The sequence below is a fragment of the Chlorocebus sabaeus genome, chromosome 1 (genome assembly GCF_047675955.1).
Source record: "Chlorocebus sabaeus isolate Y175 chromosome 1, mChlSab1.0.hap1, whole genome shotgun sequence".
In the NCBI taxonomy this organism is placed as follows: Eukaryota; Metazoa; Chordata; class Mammalia; order Primates; family Cercopithecidae; genus Chlorocebus; species Chlorocebus sabaeus.
The window spans coordinates 118,283,967-118,307,960 of NC_132904.1; the positions used below are offsets into that span (position 1 = coordinate 118,283,967).

At 38.6% G+C, this 23,994-nt stretch overlaps 1 protein-coding gene and 1 long non-coding RNA gene across 2 annotated transcripts in view; both read right to left on the reverse strand.

Moving 5' to 3' along the window:
* The window catches only part of LOC103248682 (uncharacterized), a 335,098-nt gene that overhangs the window by 70,187 nt on the left and 240,917 nt on the right, over positions 1 to 23,994 (reverse strand). The gene's annotated exons all lie outside the window — the stretch shown is intronic.
* On the reverse strand, positions 12,689 to 13,883 carry BLID (BH3-like motif containing, cell death inducer). Its single transcript, XM_073022627.1, is given in 3 exon segments — positions 12,689 to 13,492; positions 13,495 to 13,647; positions 13,847 to 13,883. Coding segments are annotated over 3 exon segments (372 nt in total). The 3' UTR covers positions 12,689 to 13,310.

Here is a 23,994-nt window from a genome sequence, read left to right on the forward strand (position 1 = left end):
GCACACACGCATGTATGAGTGCAGGTGATGGATTCTGTGAATCTTCATGACTTTTCTTTATGGACAGAAAGTCAACAATGCCCAAACATTTCTTTGCAATCAGCATTTAGCGAGATAAAAGAGCAATGATTCAGATCTACATTTAAGATACGTAGACACTCTGTTCAGGCATGTGATGACTACGGTGCTAAAATTCCCTTTCCTTCCAGTGGCTGGGGTTTGCTCGTTGACTGTATTTGCGATATGTACTAATTTACCATCTATGTGCCCTTGGATTTTGAAATGAACTCGTCAGTCACTGAAGCTCATCCTAACCCTTTGCTTTCACTGCAGACATTTTCCTTATTCCTGAAGCATGTTTTTCCTCTTCAAATGTCCGACAGACATATATACACTTCATCGATCAGCCTCAAGTCCCCCAATAATGACAAGTAATATTTCAGATGACCAAAAAAAGAGGCACAAGAAAAAAGGAAGACATCCTAAGTTGATTGGGGGAGCATCTCCTATCATTTCTGTTGGCACTCATTTTTAAAGCTCTGCTATGCAATGATCCTTTAAAGCATGGATCTGCCGAAAATTAGGGTCTCTACCTATCTGTATACACAGTGGGTATGTTGCCATTCTAACCCAATTTTTCTGGCTAGAATCATGCAGACAACAGGCAGTGTGGTGTTAAATATAATGTCAGATTCTGTAAATAGCAAGGAAAGGGAGAAAGGTATCTGAGGATGCAGGTTTCCTCTAAGTCAATGTTTTTAAAAGATAGTTTCTTTGTGCTCAACTCAGACATAATTGTGCTTTGTCTCTGACTGTGAGACCTGCAGAAGCATGCCTAGATGCCAAGGAAAAGGAGAAGAAAATGCACAAATAAGAAGAAGATACAGAGAGAGGAAGAAGGGAGAGGAGAGAAGTAGAGAGGAAAGGCGAGGAGCGCATAACAGTTAAAGGCAAAAAGAAAGTGTTGGATTTTTTAAATACTTTTTTTCTTTTTGTCATTATTGGGAAGGAGAAAGAGGTGGTTGCCAGGAGTTGGTGACTAGGTTAGAATCTTTTTCAGATTTGGCTAACGGGATGTTTTCACTAGACTGATGGAGAAAAAAGAAACACGCTAGAATAATCATGAAGGGTGGAGCTGTTAAAAAAAAAAAAAAAAATCTTTGACTCACTGGGTGCCTCCCTGTACACCAAAATGAATCATTCCTAACCAGAATCATCAATTGTCTTAGAGTACTTTTATATGAAGGCCAGATTATGGGAATCATGTCATTGAACCCATTTTCAAAGGGAAAGGTAAATAGAGGACGAGATTCCCCGAGACTCTTTTAAACCTCTCTATATTTGCAACAATAGTTCAGCATGATTTTCACATAATAAGCTAATTTGCTCTTGCCTGTATTCACTCTGCTTACAAAGATATACAAATATATAGCTTATGAAAGTTTTGCTATGAACACATCATTTTCTCTATACAACTCAGCGATGTCTTTGGAGGATACTTATTTCAAGCAGTTAACACCTGACCCCAATTTCTGTGGGTAATTAGTGAGCTAGATAACCACACAAAGTGGGTAATTATTTAGTACCCAAGGGTACGCTAGAAGTGGGTAGTGGCTTTGTTAACAAAAGCACATCTCTAATTATTGTATCTATGATGGGTGTTTTAAAAATACCAGTTACTATATCAAGTGAACCATGATAAATAAGTGAACTAGTTTGCTGTCCTTAGCATATACATATGTATCTTCTATCATGGTTAATAATATTTACCTCTCTTGTATGGAGTGTTGTGAAGATTAATTAGTTAACATCTGTAAGGCTCTCAGAAGATGAAATATTGCTAGAGGCCTTTTAAATACAGTATTATTATTGTTATTACTACCTTGGCTAAAAATCCCAGGAAGGGAGAAATGGAGAGGGTAAATGGTATTGTCTGGTCTATGTCTAAGTTTGCAAATACGCTGAGATCACAAACATTATGAGTTTGATTATGGGGAGTAGTTTCCTACCTGACAGAGTCTAACCCACGCTGTAATAGAAAAGGCAGAAGATATTTCATTGACAGCTGGCTCTGGTTGGATCTGAGGAACTGGGATAGAAGTGGAGGGGAAAGGGAGGAGCAGGAAGAAGGAGTCACTGATGGGCTGGGAGGAAGCCGAATCTGCTGGACCACACCCTCCTTCCAAAGTCTTTCTATCCTTCTCTTTCACGAGCAGCAAATAAGCACAAAACCCCCCAAAGAAGGTATCTATGCAAGTCCTGGGACAAATTCAGCATAATGATAATCTATCTGCCAGTTACATAGTATTTCTTCTGGAGGAGAACCATCAGCACAAATTATTATAACAAATGCACATACATTTTAAAATATTACAGTGTTGAGAATAGGCACACACAGATCAACCTCAGATAACTTTAACCCAGGTTATGAGCAGCGATGAAGAAGCAACTTTTAAATTGCTTTTATGAATCACTCTCAGGGGGAGAAGAGGGTATTATTCATTTTTGCTGAGAAAGAAAGAAAATAAAAAAGAAAGGAAAGAAAAAAAAAAGGAAAAGAAAACCCCATGCTTTCAGGGACCTAATTCTGGAGAACAACCAAGCCTTGAAAACAAACAGCAACAACAACAAAAACTTACTGCTGCTTTCCCTGTAAATGCCCATCTCCTTGAGCTGGCTGTGTGGCTCTGGCTGAGGCAGGACAGACAGAGGCCTCTTGGAATCCAAATCTTCAAGTAGGCTCACCACATTTTTTCTTTCAAAGCAAAGTTGTCCTGGGGATTAACCCTAGGAGTCTGGGAGATGCAAGCTTGTGGGGAGGGTGAAGAAAAAGATGCAAAGATGTTGTATTCAGTCCAGTTGACGGCTTCCAGGGAATAGAAAAAGGAAAGGACCCCATGCGCCAGCCAACAGGTACCACTGCCGAAATCTCTGCTGGAGGACGGCCTTTGGGACACGTGCTTGTGCTGTGATTGGAGGTCAGTGGTGTGAAGAGCACCTTTTAAGAGTTTGGGAGCAGAGGGAAAATTTCTCCAAAAGCCACCCAAGCCAGGCTTCTGACCTGGAGCCCAGTACGTGTCACCCCCTCTCTGAGCTCAGAACTACAAAGGCTGACTGGCATTCTCCAACCCGCCCAGCTCCTTTCAAACCCACAGACTGTGCCAGACTGGCCCCACCTCCCACTGCAGCAAATTCTGTAGCCTTGCTCCATGCTGTGTTGTAAGGAGCCAGATTTCCGTTTTAATTGTCCTACCTGGCCGTCCCCTCTGCCACTACCCCTGGCTGTTGGTTCCTGGCATGGTTTCAAAGGCCCAATCAATGGCTTTCCCTCCCCCATCAGAATCTTAAACACTGCTAGGTCTCCCTTCTCCAAATTTTATATCTTTCAAACTTAAATGTTTTTATGTCTTGTACTTTCTTTCATGTCTGGCCACCACCACCTCGTTTCTTTGGACCCTCTCATTCTCTTGTTTGACACTTTTTTGCCATGTCCTGTCTCATATTAGGACTAAAAACCCAAACCAAAAGTCAGCTGCTAGCATCTTTCCCTTCTCCTCCCCCACATTATATTTAATGTATCTCACAATCCAATGCATCTCAAGCCATGTCCTAAAATCTCACCTAAAAAGAGTTGAAGCCAGCAGACAGCAGGTGTGTATGTGTGTGTTAAATAACCTAACTATGTGAATGTAGCAGGAAAGAGCCTGATGCACACGGGTGGAAGGAAGAACAGAAGAAAGGAATCTGGTATACTTGAAAATATTTAGGGTAAAAGCAATGAAAGCTAATTGTGGCAAGAACTTACAGGGAAAATACCACACACAAACACACATACACACACATGCATGCACACACACACACACATATAGCTTGTATCAAGCATCCATGCTGAGCAGTTAAATCATAATACCCTAAGATTATCTGATTATCTGAAAAACTATTTACCATACTGTGAATGGGACAGGCAGGGCCACATGGTTCTGCAGCTGAAAGCTAAATACAAAAGCCTTCTAGAATGGATTGGAAGAGGATGGCAAACTCCTATAAATCATCTGCCTCCCTCCACCCTTGTCTGGGCTTAGGGGTTAAGAACTGTTATAGCACCTCTCTTTTATTTCCATCATGATTTTAAGCTTATTATTTCTATTCATTCTTTAAAATATTTGTGCCCTTAACCTGACTACTTAGATATTCATGGCTTGCATGTTGCAAGTCCATTCTCTGTGATACCTCTAACACCTATCATCGAAGTTCTTCTCTGTGTCAGACACAGGTAACTAATATCTCATTTAGTCCCCAAAACAGCCTTTAAAAGGTATCATCAGTGTTTTACAGATGCAGAAAATAAGGTTTGAAATAGTTAGAATTGCCCAGCTCATGGGTGGCACTGCTAGGATTTGAACCCAGGTCTAATTCATGGTCTTTCCTTTGCATCAATATACTCTTTGACTCCTGTCCTAGTGTAAATGACACTTTCTGCAGTTAGTCCCCTCAAACTAGTTTAGTTTCTTCTCCTATGCATTTTCCATAGCACCCTATACTTACACTATCTTAGCATTCATTCATTCTTTTTATTTTGCTGATTTTTATCTAGTTCATAATTACTGACTACTTAACTCTATGTTGGGCACTGTGCTGGACAGTGAAATTTCTTTAGCCAGAGGACAGGAAGTGATGCTGTAGTACTGGCATCATCTGTGTACTCCGCTACTCCATCTCCCAACTCTAAGATCACAAAGACAGAGGCTGTGACAGGGTCCCTCTGTAACCCCAGTACATGGCACAGCACCTGCTACACAGCAGGAGCTCAGCAAATCATTTCAGAATAAATTTTGATGCTAAGATGGCTTTGATTGTAACATTTTGAGAGAGCAATATTCATGCCTAAATAACCCTTAAAATGCTTAATAAAATGCCACATAAACATGGCATTTAATAAATGGTAGATTGAAACCTTATTTTCTAAGACTGTACTCTGGCTGAGGTCCCACTTATAGTCACGTTTGTGTTTCTGAAAACTAGAAAATTGCTCTGTTTAATTCATCCTATACGTTCTGAAGTCATGCTGTTTCTGTTTGAAGCCAGTCAAGCTCTGTCTGAAATCTCTCCAATCGGTAGAGTAGGAGGTCATGTCAAGTGATAAACTGTCCAGGGTGACGTGGCTGTGAAGGACTATTTTGGGCTACATGTGAGGAGGGAGAACTCTTACACTTTAGAGTGTGTGGCTAAATCCAGATCTGAGATAAGCAACACAGCTCAGGGTGCCCTCGTTTCAGAAAAAGAAGTTGAGAAGATAGAAATGGTTCATGACCATATGACCTAAATGACTCTAGGGTTTCATACTGTATATTCTGAAGAAAGATTAGGCAATTCTTTATTTTGCCTAGGGAAAGAATATTTAAGTACATATAATGGCTACCTTTGGCAGGCTAGCTTCTATCCTATTCTTTATCTGAGCAGTTCTTGCCTCTGAATAGAGTTAAGCAGGGGAATATATGGACTCCATTCTGTTTTCCACTAGCGTTGACTGACTTTGGTTACAAATATGTTACTATCTGTACTAGACTGGGATAATATTCATTATGCTAACCTAGAACACAGTTTCTAAAACTGTATCCTTTGGGGCATTCCTGGCATTTCCCAAGGCAAAACTGGATGGGTACACATCATTCTACTCTAAATGTACTTAAGATAAAGATGATCTAAATTCCCTCAGCAAGAGTCTTTCACTAACTGGCAAAAATATTCCTCTTCCTATGATAATACTCATCATAGGAAGAGGAAGAGGAGGCTCTAGACCAGTAGGGGGCAGTGTTTGGTACAGGCACTCTGTAGCTCAAGTGGTCTCAAAGGGAATCATCTGGCAGATTTTATACCCGAAATCCACATCATTTCCAAGTGTCAGGCTAAGTAGAGTCAGGAAAAATACTTGGATTTTTGCCTAGTTAAAAAACTGCTTTCATTAGTATCTTAGGGGAAAAATGAATGCTGAGCTAATCCTTCAGTATATATTTAGTGATATTTATTGATATGAATATATAAAATAATTCTGTTGCCTCCTTGTACCTCACTCGTTGAGTTTCAGAGGACTTTTCCTGGCTTCCATCCTAATTCCATAGAAGAGCTGGTGCTTATCTGATGGGCCCAGGTGGTTTGTGAAGCTCTCTGGAAGGTAATCTATGGCCTATTGATTGCATTGGGGCCCAACTCTACCAATTTATAGGAAGTACATTTTAGCAGCCTTTGGGTTTTAGGAAGGTAGAGAAAGCTTCTGTCTAACAATAGGTAAACAGAGAGAGAAAGAGAGACAGAGGGAAAGAGAGACCATTCCCCTCCCTAAGGTGAGATGCCTACTACCTATGCACTAAGTGGATTGAACCTGACATTATAAAAGTCATTATTCTTGGCTGGAGGATGTCATCTAAGAGCCAAATGCTATTTTTGTCTAGGTTCCCTGCCATTCAGTCATTAGGTTTAGGCTGGCAAGCAAAGAGGGATATTTTTCGCCCCTGGGACTTTTGAAGATTGCGATTGTAAGGCCAAGAACCTAGAGATGATATTCAAGCAAGCATACAGACCAGGGATTTGGTCTGGAGTTGTCTATATTGTTTTGAAACTGCTACAGATAGCCTGGCAGTTGGGAGGGAAAGAAAAGAGGTGAAGGAAGAGTAAAGAGACATCTTATTGATGCCTAGGAACCATGGCATTAATAGGACTCGATTTGAGACTGTTCTCCTCTCAAATAGGGTCTTATTGATGCCATGGTTCCTAGGGATGTCTTTGCTGACCAAATTAATGCTCTTTTGAAGATAGGGCTCCTTTTGTAGTACTCATAACCTCTGGATCTCTAAGTATTTTCCAATACATAGGCAAGAAGTAGATAGGGCAATGACTCACTACTAAGTAGAATTAGATTGTCTTGGGTTGGTGCAAAAGTTATTGTGGTTTTTGCGATAAATTTTAATGGCAAAAACCACAATTAATTTTGCGTCAAACCTAATAATTCAGATTTCAGTGTTTCCAGTCATACTCCCAATATTGCTGTTCAACTTTTTATTAATGTTCAAAAAGTCAAGACACACTTCTTTACATTCAAACTTCAGATTTTTACATTTTTTAAAGCTACTAAGATTCTAAAGGTTTAGGAGAACGAAAGGGAGAAGCAAATATTTTCATATCATGATTTCTGTTTCACAGTTGGGAACTGAGGCAATTAATGACTAAATACTTTTCCTAAAAAGGTTGTTACAGCATCAAGAATAGAATCTAGGTCTTTCATTCAATCTAGCTGTTATGAGGAAAAATGAGCTAATATGTATGAACTGCCTCCAAATCATTCAAAGAGTGGGTTTGTGTAAATCTGAGGTGTCGTTAATAATCATACCCTGTGCATCTTAGTTCCCCCATAATTAACTGATGACAGCACAGTAAGGAAGAGCTTCAACAAGATGCGATTAGTTTACTTGAGCACTTGTAAAATAGATATGTGTCAAAAGTGCTGAGTGTGCAGAAATAAAATTAAAGGAATACAGAAATATATTTTGAGACATATTTTTGGGTCCAAGGTGCAGCGGCAGTATTGGAATTCCCACTGAGATTAAAACAGAGAGTATGTAATCCCAGCACTTTGGGAGGCTGAGGCAGGCGGATCACAAGGTCAGGAGATTGAGACCATCCCGGCTAACACGGTGAAATCCCTTCTCTACTAAAAATACAAAAATAAATTAGCCAGGCGTGGTGGCGGGCACCTGTAGTCCCAGCTACTCAGGAGGCTGAGGCAAGAGAATGGCGTGAACCTGGGAGGCAGAGCTTGCAGTGAGCCGAGATCACGCCACTGCACTCCAGCCTGGGCGACAAAGCGAGACTCCGTCTCAAAAAAAAAAAAAAAAAAAGAGAGAGAGAGAGAGCAATGAGTAGCGGGCACCCTGGAGAAACCAAGAAATATTTTAAAGGTGGAAACTGCTACCTCAGAGACTTTAAATTCAGCACGTTCTACACTTCTCAAGGAGTCTCCATGCCACAAATAGCAGTGACATGAATACCACAGGAACTATGTCGAAGGGAGCCAGGCTCACCTTCTGGGGTCTGCTGCTTTCCCCTTTATGAAGGCCCATTGCACATTCCAATCCAGGCCAGCACTGAGCAAACCAACTACCGTTTGCAAACAACCTGCACTCCAAAATCTGGGGGAGGTAGGTAAATATTTTTCACATTCTTAAGTCTTTATTTTTTGTCTTAATTTTTATTCTGAGTCAGAATCTTGTTCTGTTACCCAGGTTGGAGTGCAGTGGCATGATCGTGGCTCACTGCAGCCTCAAACTCCCTGGCTCATGCAATCCTTCTGTCTCAGTCTGCCAAGTAGCTGGAACTATAGGTATGCACCACCATGCTCAGCGAATGATTTTATGTTTTGTAGAGATAGAGTCTCACTACTTTGCCCAGGCTGGTCTTAAACCCCTGGCCTTAAACTATCCTATGGTCTTGGCCCCCTAACGTGCTGGGATTACCAGTGTGAGCCACCGCACCCACTCAGTCAAGCTTTTAAACATTCACTGTGATGTTATGACTACCTAGCCCAGTTCTGGACTGTTTGATTTACAGGCTCATGGGTCTATACGCTTAACTGTGCATGATACTTACAGGTACTGAATGAGGACATGTGTTCATTTGATTCAACTAATGCTTACCACTATGTATGCTGCATAATAGGTGCTTTACAAATGATTGTTTATTCTGCACTCTTCTGGAAATTTAATGTAATCTAGGTTGTAGCATTATGGAGCACAGACCAATCAACAGATTGAACTCACACAAGGAATCTTTAATTGATGATTTTCCTTTCCTGTCATGAGTTGAATGACCCAAAATCCACATCTTATAATTTATGGAAAAGTAAGAAAAGTCCAAAGGTAAGAAAGGAAAAAGCACACTTTGAAAATAAAAAGGAAATCTGGTTAGTGTTTAGATTCTGTTTAGAATGTGAACAGTGATTTGGGTGCTTCTAATAAATAGTTAGGAATCTACCTGTCAATGTCTTTTAATGTTATTTTTATTCCTTTTAGAGATGAGGTCTCACTCTGCCCAGGTTTGAGTGCAGTGGCGTGATCCCAGCTCACTGCAGCCTCAAACTCCTGGGCTCAAGTGATCCTCCTGCCTCAGTCTCTCAGTCTCCTAAGTAGCTGGGACTACAGGTGAGCACCATCATGTCTGTCTCTTAATGCATTTTTTAAAACAAAGTGAACAGATAAAACAGATCGGAGAACCAAACTAGGGGAGGAAATAACTGATGACCAGCATGTTCACCCCAATTACTCTACATATGCATATATCTCTTGAGTCCCAATGCCTTGCTTTCCACAGTGCAGTAAGAATTATTTGAAGTACCGGTAAATTAGCCTCGTTAAGGAAATTCATGAAGAACTGATGAGGTAGCTAAAGACTGGCGGTGGGCATGGAAGGGAGGGAAGAATTCGACATTTTATTTCTCTTCCATTAAAAACAGGGAGTGTTTGGGAGGCTGAGGCAGGTGGATCACCTGAGGTCAGGAGTTCAAGACCAGCCTGGCCAACATGGCAATACCCTGTCTCTACTAAAAAATACAAAAATTAGCTGGGTGCGATGTCAGATGCCTGTAATCCCACCTACTTGGGAGGCTGAGGCAGGAGAATCACTTGAACTTGGGAGGCAGAGGTTGCAGTGAGCTGAGATTACACCATTGCACTCTAGCCTGGAAGACAGAGCAAGATTCTGTCTCAAAAAAACAAAACAAAACAAAACAAAAACAAAAATAAGCAAAAAAAACAAAAAACAAAAAAACAGGGAGTGCTTACCCTAGAAAATATCAATGCATAAAATGAACTTCTCCGTCCTTGAAATAAAGGGGACAGAGGAATAAAAGCAGAAGAATTATTATATGATCTGCTCAGTCTTTTTTGTCTCCTTTCAGTGATCTCAGTCTCCCCTTTCTCAGCATCCCATCAGCACTGTAAGCACACCATGCACAGGAAATGTTGCACTATGATTGTAATTAAGACTTGGAGAGATATATCTCCCTGTGACTCTAACCCATTACAGAATGACTGGCTCTCAGTAAATGTGGAATATAAAATGAGTTAGGTCAACGTGAAGATAAAATTTAAGAGCTATAAGATGAAGTGCAAGCACAACCATGTCCAAAATAAGGAAAAGTGAGAGCTCAATTAGATCCAGATTCTGGGCTGGATCTAATGGGACAGGAAGGGGTAAAGAAGAGTGTTCTGCATGAATCCTCCATCCTTCATGAAGATGCTAAAGTCCTGCCACTGAGTTATACACACAGAGTTGGAATCTGGCCCTGGGGAAAACCAAAGGCTGACATATCCTTGTCTGGTCTGCTTACTTCAACTTCATTTTCTATTTCTGGTGATAGTGGTCCCAAGACACATGACCCAACGGAAGGAATATAGAACTGCAAGTTAAGAGACATAGGTTCTCCACTTAGCTTTGTCACAGTGACCTTGGACAAGACATTTCACCTCTCAGATCCTTAGCTCTCTCAACTATAAAATGAGAGGATTACACTAGACGAACTCTCAAGTTCCCTCCAGGGAAATTCTAGAATTGCATAGTTCCTCTCTCTGTCTAGATTCCATTCTCTTACAAGAATATTTTCTTAACAGCTATGATTTAGATGGAATTTGGATTTAGAAAATAAATAGAGCATCTTAGCTGATGTTGAAAAAAATTAGAGTCTGAATATACACAATGGGAGAAGAGAGATACGAAGAGTCTCAGTATGGTGAAATTCATCATAGCAGATCGGGTCATGAAAAGGGGATTCCCATTTAGCTATCTACATATCTCCTGATGCTTGAATGGAACAAAGAAAATTCGACAAGGTTTCTGGGCAACAAGAAAGCATGTTGTTGTGAAGGGACGAGAATTATTCATCCCATTTCACAGAAAGGAAAACTGAAGCCCAGAAAAGATAGATAACTCATTCAAGACCACACTATGATGGTGAAGCCAACTTGCCACCCAATTATGTTGTCTGAATTTGTCAACAAAGAAATCACCACTGCTCCCAATGATCATGGTGCCACAGCCCAATAAAACTGGGCAACCCCAGAGCCAGCTTCACTCTCACGATCTCTGCTGCAATCAGACCTGCTCAAAATTTCTGTAATGTATATTGCTAGAGAAAGTAACTGCATAAATGACCCAGAGAGGCTCCTTAGAAGATTTCCTGTGGTCAAGATGCTTTCACTGGCCTTGGGTCAAGAAATCTGGTTTCCATTCCATTATCTGTCACTTGAGGCTCTTGCATATTAATTTCCTTCTCTAGTAATCAAAAAACCTTTGAGAGAAACTTATAAAATGTAAAATGATCCCAGATCAATACATATGAAATATTATTAGAAGAGTTTTGTCTGGCGTTGCCAATTATCTCAAGAAATTATTCTTATCTACTTTTTAAATCACGCAAAGACGCACACGTATATATATAAATAATATATATAATTTCTATTTAAATATTTATAAGTGTATATATACACACGTAGACACAGTTCTCATAAAAATTATAGATGTATGTGTATGTGTATATATGTATAATGTGTATGTGTGTATATATATGTCTATATGATAGATAAGTATGTATTTATATCTCTTCCAGTCTAGCTGGGAAATCTGTTTCAAAATCAACGGCTGCTCTCTCCTCGGACGTGATATATAGCCAAACAAGCCATTCTCAATTAACACTGCTCCCTCCTGGGGAAAGTCACAGAATAACTTTATTGATTTCTCTTTACCCTTCTCCACATTTCTCTGCTGAAATGTTGTCTTAACTCTTCAATGCAAAAGCAAAAGGAAATGAAAATGAAAATGAAGAGAGCTTTGCTTCATTAGGGCCATGTTAATTATATTTTTCTTACTTCCTAAACAAAATTTTCTTCAAAGAACAGGATATCCATGAAGGATATCTATATGGTAAAGAAGAGAGAGGATGACATGCTTCCCATGGTTTCTAGACAGCAGATTTCTTTACACTGAAACCTGTGCTTTACCCACAATGCTGGACTCAGAACTACATGAACCTAAGCGGATTCTCTTATGATTTGGCCAGCCATCTTTGAGAACCGCTAAGACATTTTGGCGAAGAGTCCTTCCACTGCTTCCAACACACCAGAATATAAAGAAAGTTTGTTTTTTGTCAGTTTTTTCTACCTCAAAAGATGCCAGGCATGATTCAGTTTTTGCCTTTTCTTTCTCTTTTTCTTTTCTTTTTTCTTCTACAGAAAATTCTTTACTTTCACAGCTTCAGGATCACTGATGCAATTTAGGAGTTTCTCCCACGCAATTGAGAAATGCAAAAGGGAGGTTCTACAGGCAGGGTCTTTTCTGCCTGGAGCTTTTAAGATCACTGAGGAAAAATAACTCAGATCCTCACTCTTTCTCTCCTCCCAGCTTCTGAGCTGCCCTGCGGGCTCAGTTCTCACTGTGGGTAGGTATGGGTCAGGGTAGTGGAAAGAAAGCAGAGAAGGGGACACTGGAGTGGCTTAAAGTAAAAGCTCTAAAACACCTTTTCCATTTCCTTTTCCTTTTTCCCCCACAGATTGAGTTCTACTTACTCTAATAACAGAGTTCATAAAAGATTACTAGAATTTCTATTTCTTTCAGTTCCCTTTTTTAGTATCCACAGGTTTTTTTTTTTTTTTTTTTGGTAAAGGGAAAGAAAGGTTAGACTTATTTACAACACAATGACAATCTCTGATTCTTCACTTAAAGCAAATAAAGACGCCTAGTGAAATAAATGGATTGTGTTATTTAAAATTGAAAGCTGATGTGAACCACCACTCAGAAACATGCTTAAAAAACACAGAAAGAAAATGAAAACCCTGTGACTACACAAGATTATTCTGATGCCAAATGCTGAGTGCACAATTAAGTCGAGTAAGTGTTAATAATATGACAAATACCTACTTCCAATGTACAAATGAAATATACTCAAAACTGCAAAAGACAGTGGCACTGTATGCTGCCCTGAAGTTTACAATCACATAGCTTTTTTTTTTTTTTTCATGAATTTGTAAGCTTTGTTTTAATTAAATGCCATTTACTTGTAACTAGCCAGTTTATCCTTTTTAAAAATGTTATTGTTTCTCTGCACAATTTGAACCAACTTTGGAAAAGGTATGGGTAAAAGTGGGTAGAAAAGCATGTTAAGAATTGGGTCTTCTTGTTGAAATCAAGTTTCCTTCTGCGTTGTGCAGCCTGAATAATGGGGGAAACCTGTCGTAGTATCTTGCTGTATCTGTCCTAACTCACTCCTTTTACAGGGCCTCAGCAGAGGAATTGCATAACAATGTAATTTGTATCCTGGTTAAATAGGAAGATCTCTGAAGCACATGTCCAGGAACATTCTGCTTCATGGCAGAGGAGCCAGGATTGTACCTTGTAAGAGAAGGCACTGTTTCCTTAGGCAACACAGGTTCTTTGTTGGAACCCAAGAGCGCTCCAGTGGCAGGCACGCTTTTGCCTCTGGATAAATGGAACTGCCAGAGACTCGTTCTGTCCATCCTGTGTAGAGCACACACTCAGATTCTAGGATCTCACAGAAATGGATTTCCCGGCCCTCTATAGGCAACAAAGTCACCACAATTTGAAGCTCTTATGTAAGAAAGTCCAAAATTTAACTTCCATTAGCTTTATTCAGCAAGTTTTTATAAGGCAGATCTCATATGGACTATGCTTTGCCTAAGCACGGTGTTAGATGGGAAGAAAAAAGTGGTGGTATCCTTCCTCCTCTTCCTTTCTTCCCAGCTCCTACTATTCATGGAATTTCCCTTGATTTCAAGTGGCTACTCACCAAAATCCTCAACTGAAAACAGCTTCCAAGGGGTCATGTACTTATTCAATTCTCTTCTCGCTTCTCTGCAAACACAACATCATCTGACCAAGGTTTGCATGCATAAGCATTGCTAATTAACAGTAAGTCTCCACAATGTCCTCCTCTCAGTAAGTTTGACACACAGACCACAGCAAAGCTGTATGTACTACCTAAAAGTGGGAAAGATCCTCATGTTGATTTCTGAACCGTAAAAGGCAGGGATACGTTTTGGACTTCTTGTCCCTTACTGTGAACAGACCTAAGGGTACTTACTTTATTTTTTAGAAAGAACCCAGAGCCGCTGATGCCTGAGGGAGTCGTTCCAACAGAGACTAGAATATCGAGAGAGAAAATTGATCCAGCTCTCTTGTCTGGTGCTTATAAACAAGAAAGTATCACCCTCGCCATGGCAGACCACAGGGAATGATCAATGTGAATGGTTAAGTCCTCTTCTCAGTGATGCTTGCAAACAATTTCCCTGGGGAAGCAACAAGTTCCTGACCACAGTGTTGTACACAAATAAATAAACAAAATGCTATTACTTTTTGTTCTTCACATTGGGAAGAGTTCAGAAACATCTTGTTTCAATTGATGGGCTGGAATTACAGAAAAACTTTAATTTTGTCTTTCCTTGCTAGTTCTGTGCCTGAGATGTATTGGTAAAATGGAACATGAGTCACATTTCTAATTGGGAAAAGCCTGGTAATCATGGGCAACCCAGATCTGGGTGACTTACAAAGTATTTTTGTGTTGAGAGAGAAAAGACACTAAAAGTAGAAGTTTCTTAGTTAGCAGCAGCAGAGAGGCTATAAGATTGAATCTGGTGTTTCACATGGCCTGTATCATGGTATAATGAGAAGGAATGTGTCTTGCACAAATTAGCCTATTAGACCTTTCTAATCAGGACCAATATGTGACATATACAGAGGCAAGATCAGCTGTAAGGAAGGATTCACTCCTTTACCACCAAGCCATGGAGATTGCTTGAGTCGTCATGGCCTTGGTCTCTTGATTTCCCTTATGTTATTTGAGTAGGAACTCAGGCACCAGTGATGCCCCCAATTAACCATAACCATAATGGCAGCATCCAATACCATTTAAAAAAAGGTCAGAGTTGTAGACAAAAGACTGATGTAGACCAGTGGGGAAGACAAGAGGGAGCTACGCAGCCTACTTTGACAGCAAAGTCTGGTTTGGATCTTCTCTGCTACTTCTGTACATTTCATGCTAGAGGCAGAACAAGTATCCAGGGAACACTTTGGAACTTTCCTAAATTTACAGAGGGGCCTGTAACATTCAATTAGACGGAACACAGAATGTTCTACTCTAACAAAATTTATAGGTAGTATAGGAAATTCCACCAAGTGTCTTGTGGAAAACTGAATGCATAAAAGTAAGACTGAGACCAAGGATGTGGATAGTGGGATCATTCAATATAGATTTCAAACCAAAGTCCACTGCTTAATAACTGTGAACTTGGGCAGAGTACTTAACCTTACTGAACATCAGATTCTTTATTTGTAAAATGGGGACCGTAATCTCTTCTTTGCCCAATTATTTGGGGGATTAATGGGGGAATGAATATAAATTATTTATCACAAGGTCTGGCATATAGTAAGCACTTCACAATGTTTTTTTCCTCCCTTTATTGATGAATGCTTTCCAGATTTCTACTTGGCCTCTTCTCTTTGAGTTTATAGAATACTAATTTTCTGTACTTTCTGGCAAATCTATTCAATCTAACAGTTTTTAAAATTTATTATAATGTGAGACATAGAAGAAATATGAAGAATAAATAATGCATGCCATTTTTGTAAAAGATACTCATAATCTACCGAGAAAGCTAGAAACATGCTGGGTCACTATACATTACACAATGTTAAGTGAAATAATTTGGTTATTTAAACATTTGGGAGAAGGGGTAATCTAATTATATGCCGGGCACCATACAAGGTGGCAAAGACCCAAAGATGTATAAGATGCAATTATTGAACTCCAGGGCCCTTAATTTTTTTTCTTTTTTCTTTTTTCTTTTTTTTTTTTTTGGAGACAGTCTTGCTCTGTTACCCAGTCTGGAGTGCAGTGGCACAATCTCAGCTCACTGCAACCTCTGCTTCCCAGGTTCAAGAGATTCTCCTGCCTCAGCCTCCTGAGTAGCTGGGATTACAGGCACCCACCACAATGCCCAGCTAATTTTTGTATATTTAGTAAGATGAGGTTTTACCATGTTGGCCAGGCTGGTCTTGAACTCCTGATCTCAGGTGATCCACCTGCCATGGCCTCCCAAAATGCAAGGATTACAGGCATGAGCCACCATGCCCGGCCTAGGCCCTTAATTTAGTACAGGAAGAGACATGTGAACAAACTTCAATAGAAGATGGACAGAACAAATGATACTGAGTAAAGAAGTAACTCAAAGGACAAGAAATCACTTTGGTTGGAAGTGTCAGGGAAGGTTTCACAGAGGAGAAAATATCTAGGCTAGATATACAAAAATAAGTAGGTTAGTAACTTAGATAAAATGGACGAATTCATTGAAAAATACAACCTACTAAAACTGACACAGATATAACAGAAAATCTAAATAGCACTATGTTTATTAGGGCAATTCAATTCATTATCTAGACCTTTCCACAGAGAACATTTTAGCTCCAAATGGTATCACTAGTGATTTGAATCAAAATGTTTAAGTAAAAAATGACACTAGTCTTATAAAATTCTTCAAAAAATAAGAGGGACAGGGAATACTTGGCAACTGTTTTTTTTTAATCAAATCAGGCAAAAAAAATATATAACAATTACAAACCAATATTCTGCATAAGCATAGAGGTGAAAATCCTTAACAAGATTTTAATCCAATCTAACAACATACAAAAAATACATCCTGGCTGGGCGCAGTGGCTCACACCTGTAACCTCAGCACTTTGGGAGGCCAGGGTGGGCAGATCACGAGCTCAGGAGTGTGAGACCAGCCTGGCCAACATGGTGAAACTCCGTCTCTACTAAAAATACAAAAATCAGCCGGGCATGGTGGCACACACCTGTAGTCCCAGCTACTCAGGAGGCTGAGGCAGTAGAATTGCTTGAACCCGGGAAGTGGAGTTTACAGTGAGCCAAGATCACATCACTGCACTCCAGCCTGGGCGACAGATCAAGACTCTGTCTCAAAAAAAAAAAAAAAGAAAAGAAAATACAACCTGACCAACTAGGGTTTATTCCAGGAATGTAATTTTGGTTTGATATTCAAAAATCAATCAACATACTTGATAATATAAATAAAATAAATGAGAAAAAGTATATCATTATTTCAATACACGAAGAAACACTACTTGATAAAATTCAACACCTAACGATGATTTTTAAAATAAAAAACCCACCTCTCAGCATATTAGAAACAGAGAGGAATTTTCTCAATCTGATAAAGGACATTCTACAAAAAAATATTGTTCTCTTCATACTTAATGGCGAACTATAATATAATTTTCCCCTAAGACTGAGAACCAAGAAAAGACACCTGCTCTTACCACTTCTATTCAGCATTGCTCTGGCTATCTCAGTCATTATAATAAAGCAAAAAAAAGAAAAAAATGAGAAAAGCATAAATAGAAAAAAGAAGTAAAACGGCCCCTATTTGTAAGCGGCATAATTGTTCATGTAACCAGAACATCTTAAGGGAATCTACATAACAATGACTAGAGCTAATAACGGCATTTAGTAAAATACCAAAATACAGGATTAATACACACAAGTCAATTATATTTTTAAATACTAGCAGCAAATAATGGGAAATAACATACTAAAAAAAATCCACTTATCATTATAAAACATAAAACACTCAGAGATAAATTTTCAAAAATATGAATGTAGTGAGTTGCATTGGGTCCTCCAAAAGATATGTCTACTTGGAACCTTAGAACGTGACCTTTTTTTTTCTTAGGAATAAAAGGTTTTTGCGCATGTAATTAAGGTAAAGGTCTTATCTTGAATAAGGATGGGCCCTAAACCTAATGACACTGTTCTTATAAGAGACAGAAAAGGAGACACTGAAATGCAGAAGGAGAAGTTCACGTGAACATCTGAAGCAAGAGGCAGAGATTGTAGTGATGTGTCTACAAGCCGAGGAATGTCAAGGATTGCTGACAACACCAGAAGTTAGGAGAGAAGTATGGAATAGATTCTCCCTCACAGCTTCCAGAAAGAATCAACCCAGCCCACACTTTGATTTTGGACTTTTGGCTTCTTAAACTAAGGAATATATTTCTCTTGTTTACGCATATTGTAGCAATTTGTTATAACAGCCCTAAGAAACTAATAAAATGTATAAGACCTTTGCAGTGAAAATGTCAAACTATTGCTGGGGGAAGTTTTAAAAGGCCTGAAGAAATGCAGAGATATACCAGGCTCATAGACTGAAAGACTCCAGTATTATTAAGATGTTAATTCTTCTCAAATTGGGCCATAAATTCAAAGCAATCCAATCAAAATTCCAGCACATATTTTTGCTGTTGTTGAAGAAATGGACAAGTTAATTCTAAAATTTGCATGGAAACATAGTTTCCAGAATTTTCAAAGTAATTTAAAAAGAATGGAGAATTTATATTACTTTATTGCAAGATTCATTATATAGGAACAATAACAAAGACAGTGTGGTGTTGAAGAAAGAATAGACAAGCAGATCAATGGAACAGAAAAGAGTCAAAAATAGGCCCACATTTATATGGTCAATTGATTTTTTTTTTTTTTTTTTTTGACAAAAATGCCAAGGAAACTCAATGCAGGGTGGGGGGAAGTCATTTCAACAAATGGTGTTAGAACAATTAAATGACTATATAGAAAAGAATTAATCCTGATCCTCACCTCATACCATACACAAAAATTAACTCAAGTAAATAATGAACACTGATGTAAAAGCTAAAGCTCTAAATCCTTTAGAGAAAAACATAGAAGAAAATCTTCACAACTTTGAGGATAGGCAAAGATAACAAAGATAAGATACAAAAACAAATAACTATATGAAAAAATGATAAATTGGACTTGCTGAAAATTTAAAACTTTTGCCCTTTGAAAGTCACTACTAAGAAAAAAAATACACAACAGGAATTGAGAGAAAATATTGGTAATACACACAATATGACAGACATATTTGGTATATATAAAGCTCTCTTAAAACTCAATAATAAGATAAATAGCATACTAAAAAAGAAAAAGATTCAAATACTTCACAGAAGAAGATCTACAAATTGTCAATACATACATAAAAAGATCCTCAAAATCATTAGCCATCAGGGAAATGAAAATTAAAGTCACAATGAAAAATGACTACACACATATTACAAGGACTAAAATAAAATTGACAACTGAAAGTTGAAGATACTGGAACTCACATATGATCTTATGGGAACATAAAATGGTAAACAATTTTGGACAACTAGCAGTTTCTTACAAAATTAAATATACATGTAACACATGACCCAATAATTCTAACTCCTAGAGTTTACTAAAGAGAAATGAAAATATATGTACACAGAAAGACTTGTACACAAATGTTGATAGCATATCAAAAAGCTGGAAACAACCCAACGTCCATCAACTGGTGAATGGATAAACAAACCATGATATATCCACACTACAATGAAATATTACTCAGTGATAAAAAGGAACAAACTGCTTACACATGCAACAACATGGATGAATCTCAAAATTGGTATTCTGAATGAAAGAAACCAGACACAAAATAGTACATACTGTTTTACTCCATTTATATAGAACTATAGAAAATGCATACAAATTTATGGAAGCAAAAATCAAATCAGTGCTTACCTAAGGCCAGAGCCGGAGGGAGAGATAGACTGCAAAGGATCTCAAGGACACTTTCGGAGATGATGAAGATGGTCTATATTTTGATTGGTGGTAGTCTTATGGATGTAAGCCCTGTTAAAACTCAGCAACTGTATACTTCAAATAAATGCAGTTTTTTATATGTGAATTCTATCTCAGACCTCACGTGAGCTTTATAATTTCTCCACCTTCCTCTGTACACTAGTAAATAACTCTTCATGACAATCCAAAGAGGGATCTAGATTGCTTTTTAATTTATGTTAGTAAACAAATTTGTATATTCCAGATTAGGGATGAGCAATCTACATCCTTGAGCCAAATCCAGCCTACGCTGTGTTTTATTGGAATACAGTCATGGTCATTTGTTTACTCTTCTCTATCATTGCTTTGTTCACTGTGATAGCCAAGTTGAGTAGTTGCAACAGAGAACACACGGCCTGCAAAGCCTAAAATATTTACTCTTTGACCCTTCACAGATAAAGTTTGGTGGCCATTATTATAGATAATAAAAAGTTTGATGTGGACATGGGAATATTTGCATCAATGTTATGACAGAAAAAGGAGAGATATACTTACATGAATGAGTAAGAATGGCACATTGGACTTAAAAAAATCCATGTCCATCAATATGAATCAACACCAAAAAAATGAGAAGAGAAAGAATCAAATATATTTAGCCTTTGGGTCCTCAAACCACCTTGTATTAATCAATGCTGTTATAGCCAAAAGCTTTAGAGAGACTAACGTGAAACTTTTTAAAAAGAGCAGGGAAATACCTTATGAATTCGGTCAAAAATGTCTTGCCGAATTTCCCTTTCTTGGTCATGAAATAAATGGAATCAACTGTCATTTCTATTCATGAGGCAAATTCTGTATCTCAGTTTGATGAACAGTTACTTATCAAACTATGCTCAATGCCCAATTTCCTTCAAATATAGTAAACCCCTCTCAGTTAAGGGTGGGGAGGGAACAATGTATGCTAGTGGAAAGAGGTATGTCTTTGGGGAAAAAAAAACTCAGCACTAGATCCTGTCACTACCATTATGAATAATTGTGTGATGTTGGGCAAGCTGCTTAACTTCTCAAAACTATGGCTTCCTCATCTGTAAAATGGAAATCACATTTCCTCAATTACGGGGTTGTTGGGAAGTTTAAACGTGGAATGTAAACAAAACCCCAAACACAAAGTAGTCAATGCAGAAATATTATGTCTCCCCTTGCCCATCACCATTGCAATGGCAATCTTAGTATTTAAGATGAATTTCATCTCAACATCCCAAGATGATATTGACAGTTACTGCCTAGAAAGTATTTTTAAGGTGTTTATTTGGGGGATAAGATTAATTAATTTCCAAATTTGGCTTTAATTCAATTTTTACATAAATATATCATCTTTGTCTCTTCCTAGAGAAGCATGTTGTGCTTCTATGTGTTGTGAAATACCCGCTATGTTTTCCTAATAACTCTATATTCCCTATACTGATTATGCCAGCATTTGCAAAAGTAATTTAAAAACCATTTGCTTGGAAGGAAGAACAGCTTTCTCAAAAGTTTTTTTTTTTCTTTTTGTGGCGTTATCAGAATCCTTTTTAGAATTGAATGCTCTCATCTTTTTTGAAACAATTTTTCTAAGATAAGAGAAAGACTTTTCAAATACTGCAAGTCACTTCATAATTTTATGGAAGAAATTGTGCAATCAACTTAGAAATATTAAGTTCAGTTTCAGCATGCCCCTTAAATAGGATCAATGATGAGCAAATCTTTGTATCTGTGTTCTTGCATCACTGAGGAGCAGAATTTGTCTTTGGACCTCTCTGGCTATGACAATCCGAAAGCCCTAGAGTCACCTGTACCAGCAACAGCATAACGTCTCCCATTCCTAAGAGTGATTTTCAGCTTAGATTCATAATATGTCCACATTTATCACCTGCCTTTAGGATTTGGAACTCTATCTATTTGCTTAGACTTGTTCCCCTCTTGTAAATTACTCCTCTGTAGGTGCACTTTAATTTGCTGCCACCAAACCCCTCTTGCTTAATTAAACTCCCAGTCTGGTTCCTTCTAAACAGCTCTGGCCTGTTGTTATCCATATCCCAGCATGACATTAAGCCGTTGGTCCTCCCTGGGTTTTAGTTTAACCATGTATAAAATGGAAATGTTGTGTTCTTGGACACTGCACAAATGTACTAAAGACAGATAAAAGGAGATACAAACACTATTCTAATTTTCAAGCAGAACAGATTTTCTTATTGCTGACATTACTAAAGGTAATCTGAATGGTGGTTTTAATCAACCATTTCTTTTTTAAATCAATTTTATTTTTTATCTTAAGTTCAGGGATACAGGTGCAAACATGCAGATTTGTTACCGAGGTAAACATGTACCATGGTGGTTTGAGGCACCTATCAACCCATCACCTAGAGATTAAGCCCCACATGTATTAGCTATTTATTCTGATGCTCACCCTCCCCCTGCCCCCCACCGCCCTGACAGGCCCCAGTGTATGGTGTTCCCCTCCGTGTGTCCATGTGTTCTCATTGTTCAGCTCCCACTTATAAATGATAACATGCGGTTTTTGGTTTTCTGTTCCTGCGTTAATTTGCTGAGAATAATGGCTTCAAGTTCCGGCCATGTCCCTGCAGAGGACATAATCTTGTTCCTTTTTATGGCTACATAGTATTTCATGTGTATATGTACCACATTTTCTTTCTCCAGTCTGTCGTTGATGGACATTTGGGTTCATTCCATGTCTTTGCTATTGTGAATAGTGCTGCAATGAACATACGCGTGCATGTATCTATAATAGAATGATTTATATTCCTTTGGGTGTATGCCCAGTAATGAGATTGCTGGGTCAAATGATTTTCTGGTTCTAGGTCTTTGAGAAATCGCCACACTGTCTTCCACAATGGTTGAACTAATTTACATTCCCACCAACAGTGTAAAAGCATTCCTATTTCTCCACTCGCCATTCTGACTGGCATGAGATGGTATCTCATTGTGGTTTTGATTTCCATTTCTCCAATGATCAGTGATGTTGAGCTTTTTTTCATATGCTTCTTGGCCACATAAATGTCTTCTTTTGAGAAGCATCTGTGCTCATCCTTTGCCCACTTTTTAATGGAGTTGTAATCAAACCATTTCTATAACATTTCAAAATAGCCAATCTAGAAGTTATCATAATTTTTAAATCTTACTATGTTTTCTTTAAAATAGCAAGTGGCATGGAGAAAGGAGAGTATCTATATGAACATACCTAGAAGAACCTAAAAATAGAAAAGAAACAAAACAAAGCTACATATTGCCAGACACATGAAGAGCCCACCTGACTACTAATAAGGACTCACAAGTAACCATTGAGAAGCTTAACACAAAACGGGAAGCAGTGAGCCAATAATGGATTGTCTCAATCTTTCAGTAATAAAAGTTGTGATTTTCAAAGTGACTCTTTCCCTTGTCTGTCTCTATCCAGAGTGGTGTGCCTAGCCTCCTCTGCAGTGCTTGGCTCTCCTGAGCACCATGCTGGGACTTACTAGGGACAGCACTTTTCAGAAGCACTGAATACAACAGTATTCCCAGTTAGTGAAATGAAAACCATTTGGCTCTGGTTTAAGAAAGTGGCCTGCAGTGAAATTAACAAAATATTGTATGTGTTTGTGTATATTGTGAAGAAGGCGCTCAGTAGAATATCTCTATTTTCACAATGTCATGTTAAGCTAATTTTGTTTTTGAGACAGGGTCTCACTCTGTCACCCATGCTTAAGTACAGTGGCATGAACACAGCTCACTGTAGCCTTGACCTCTTAGGTTTAAGTGATCCTCTTGTCTCAGCCTCCCAAGTAGCTGAGACTTTAGGCATGTGCCACCATGCCTGGCTAATTCTTTGTGTGTGTGTGTGTGTGTGTGTGTGTATTTTTTTTGTAGAAATGGAAGTCTCACTATGCTTTCCAGAATGGTCTCAAACTCCTGGGCTCAAGCAATCCTCCCGCCTCAGACTCCCAATGCACTGGGATTATAAGCATAAGCCACCATGCCCAGCCCTAACTTACTGTCTTATCACACTGATTATAGAAAAGTCTCCACTTTTCAGATATGAGACTTTGCTTTCTATCCCTAAATTAATTTGGGACCTAATCAACCATAGTGTAAATAGAGCAACACGGCAACATGCCCTTCCTTACCCAGAGGTCAGTGTTTCTTCAACCTCAACTTCCCAGAGCCCATCCTAGAATGCAGAAGTGAGCAAATGAAACACTTTAAACACTCGAATTAGCATCTGAGAGTCTCCA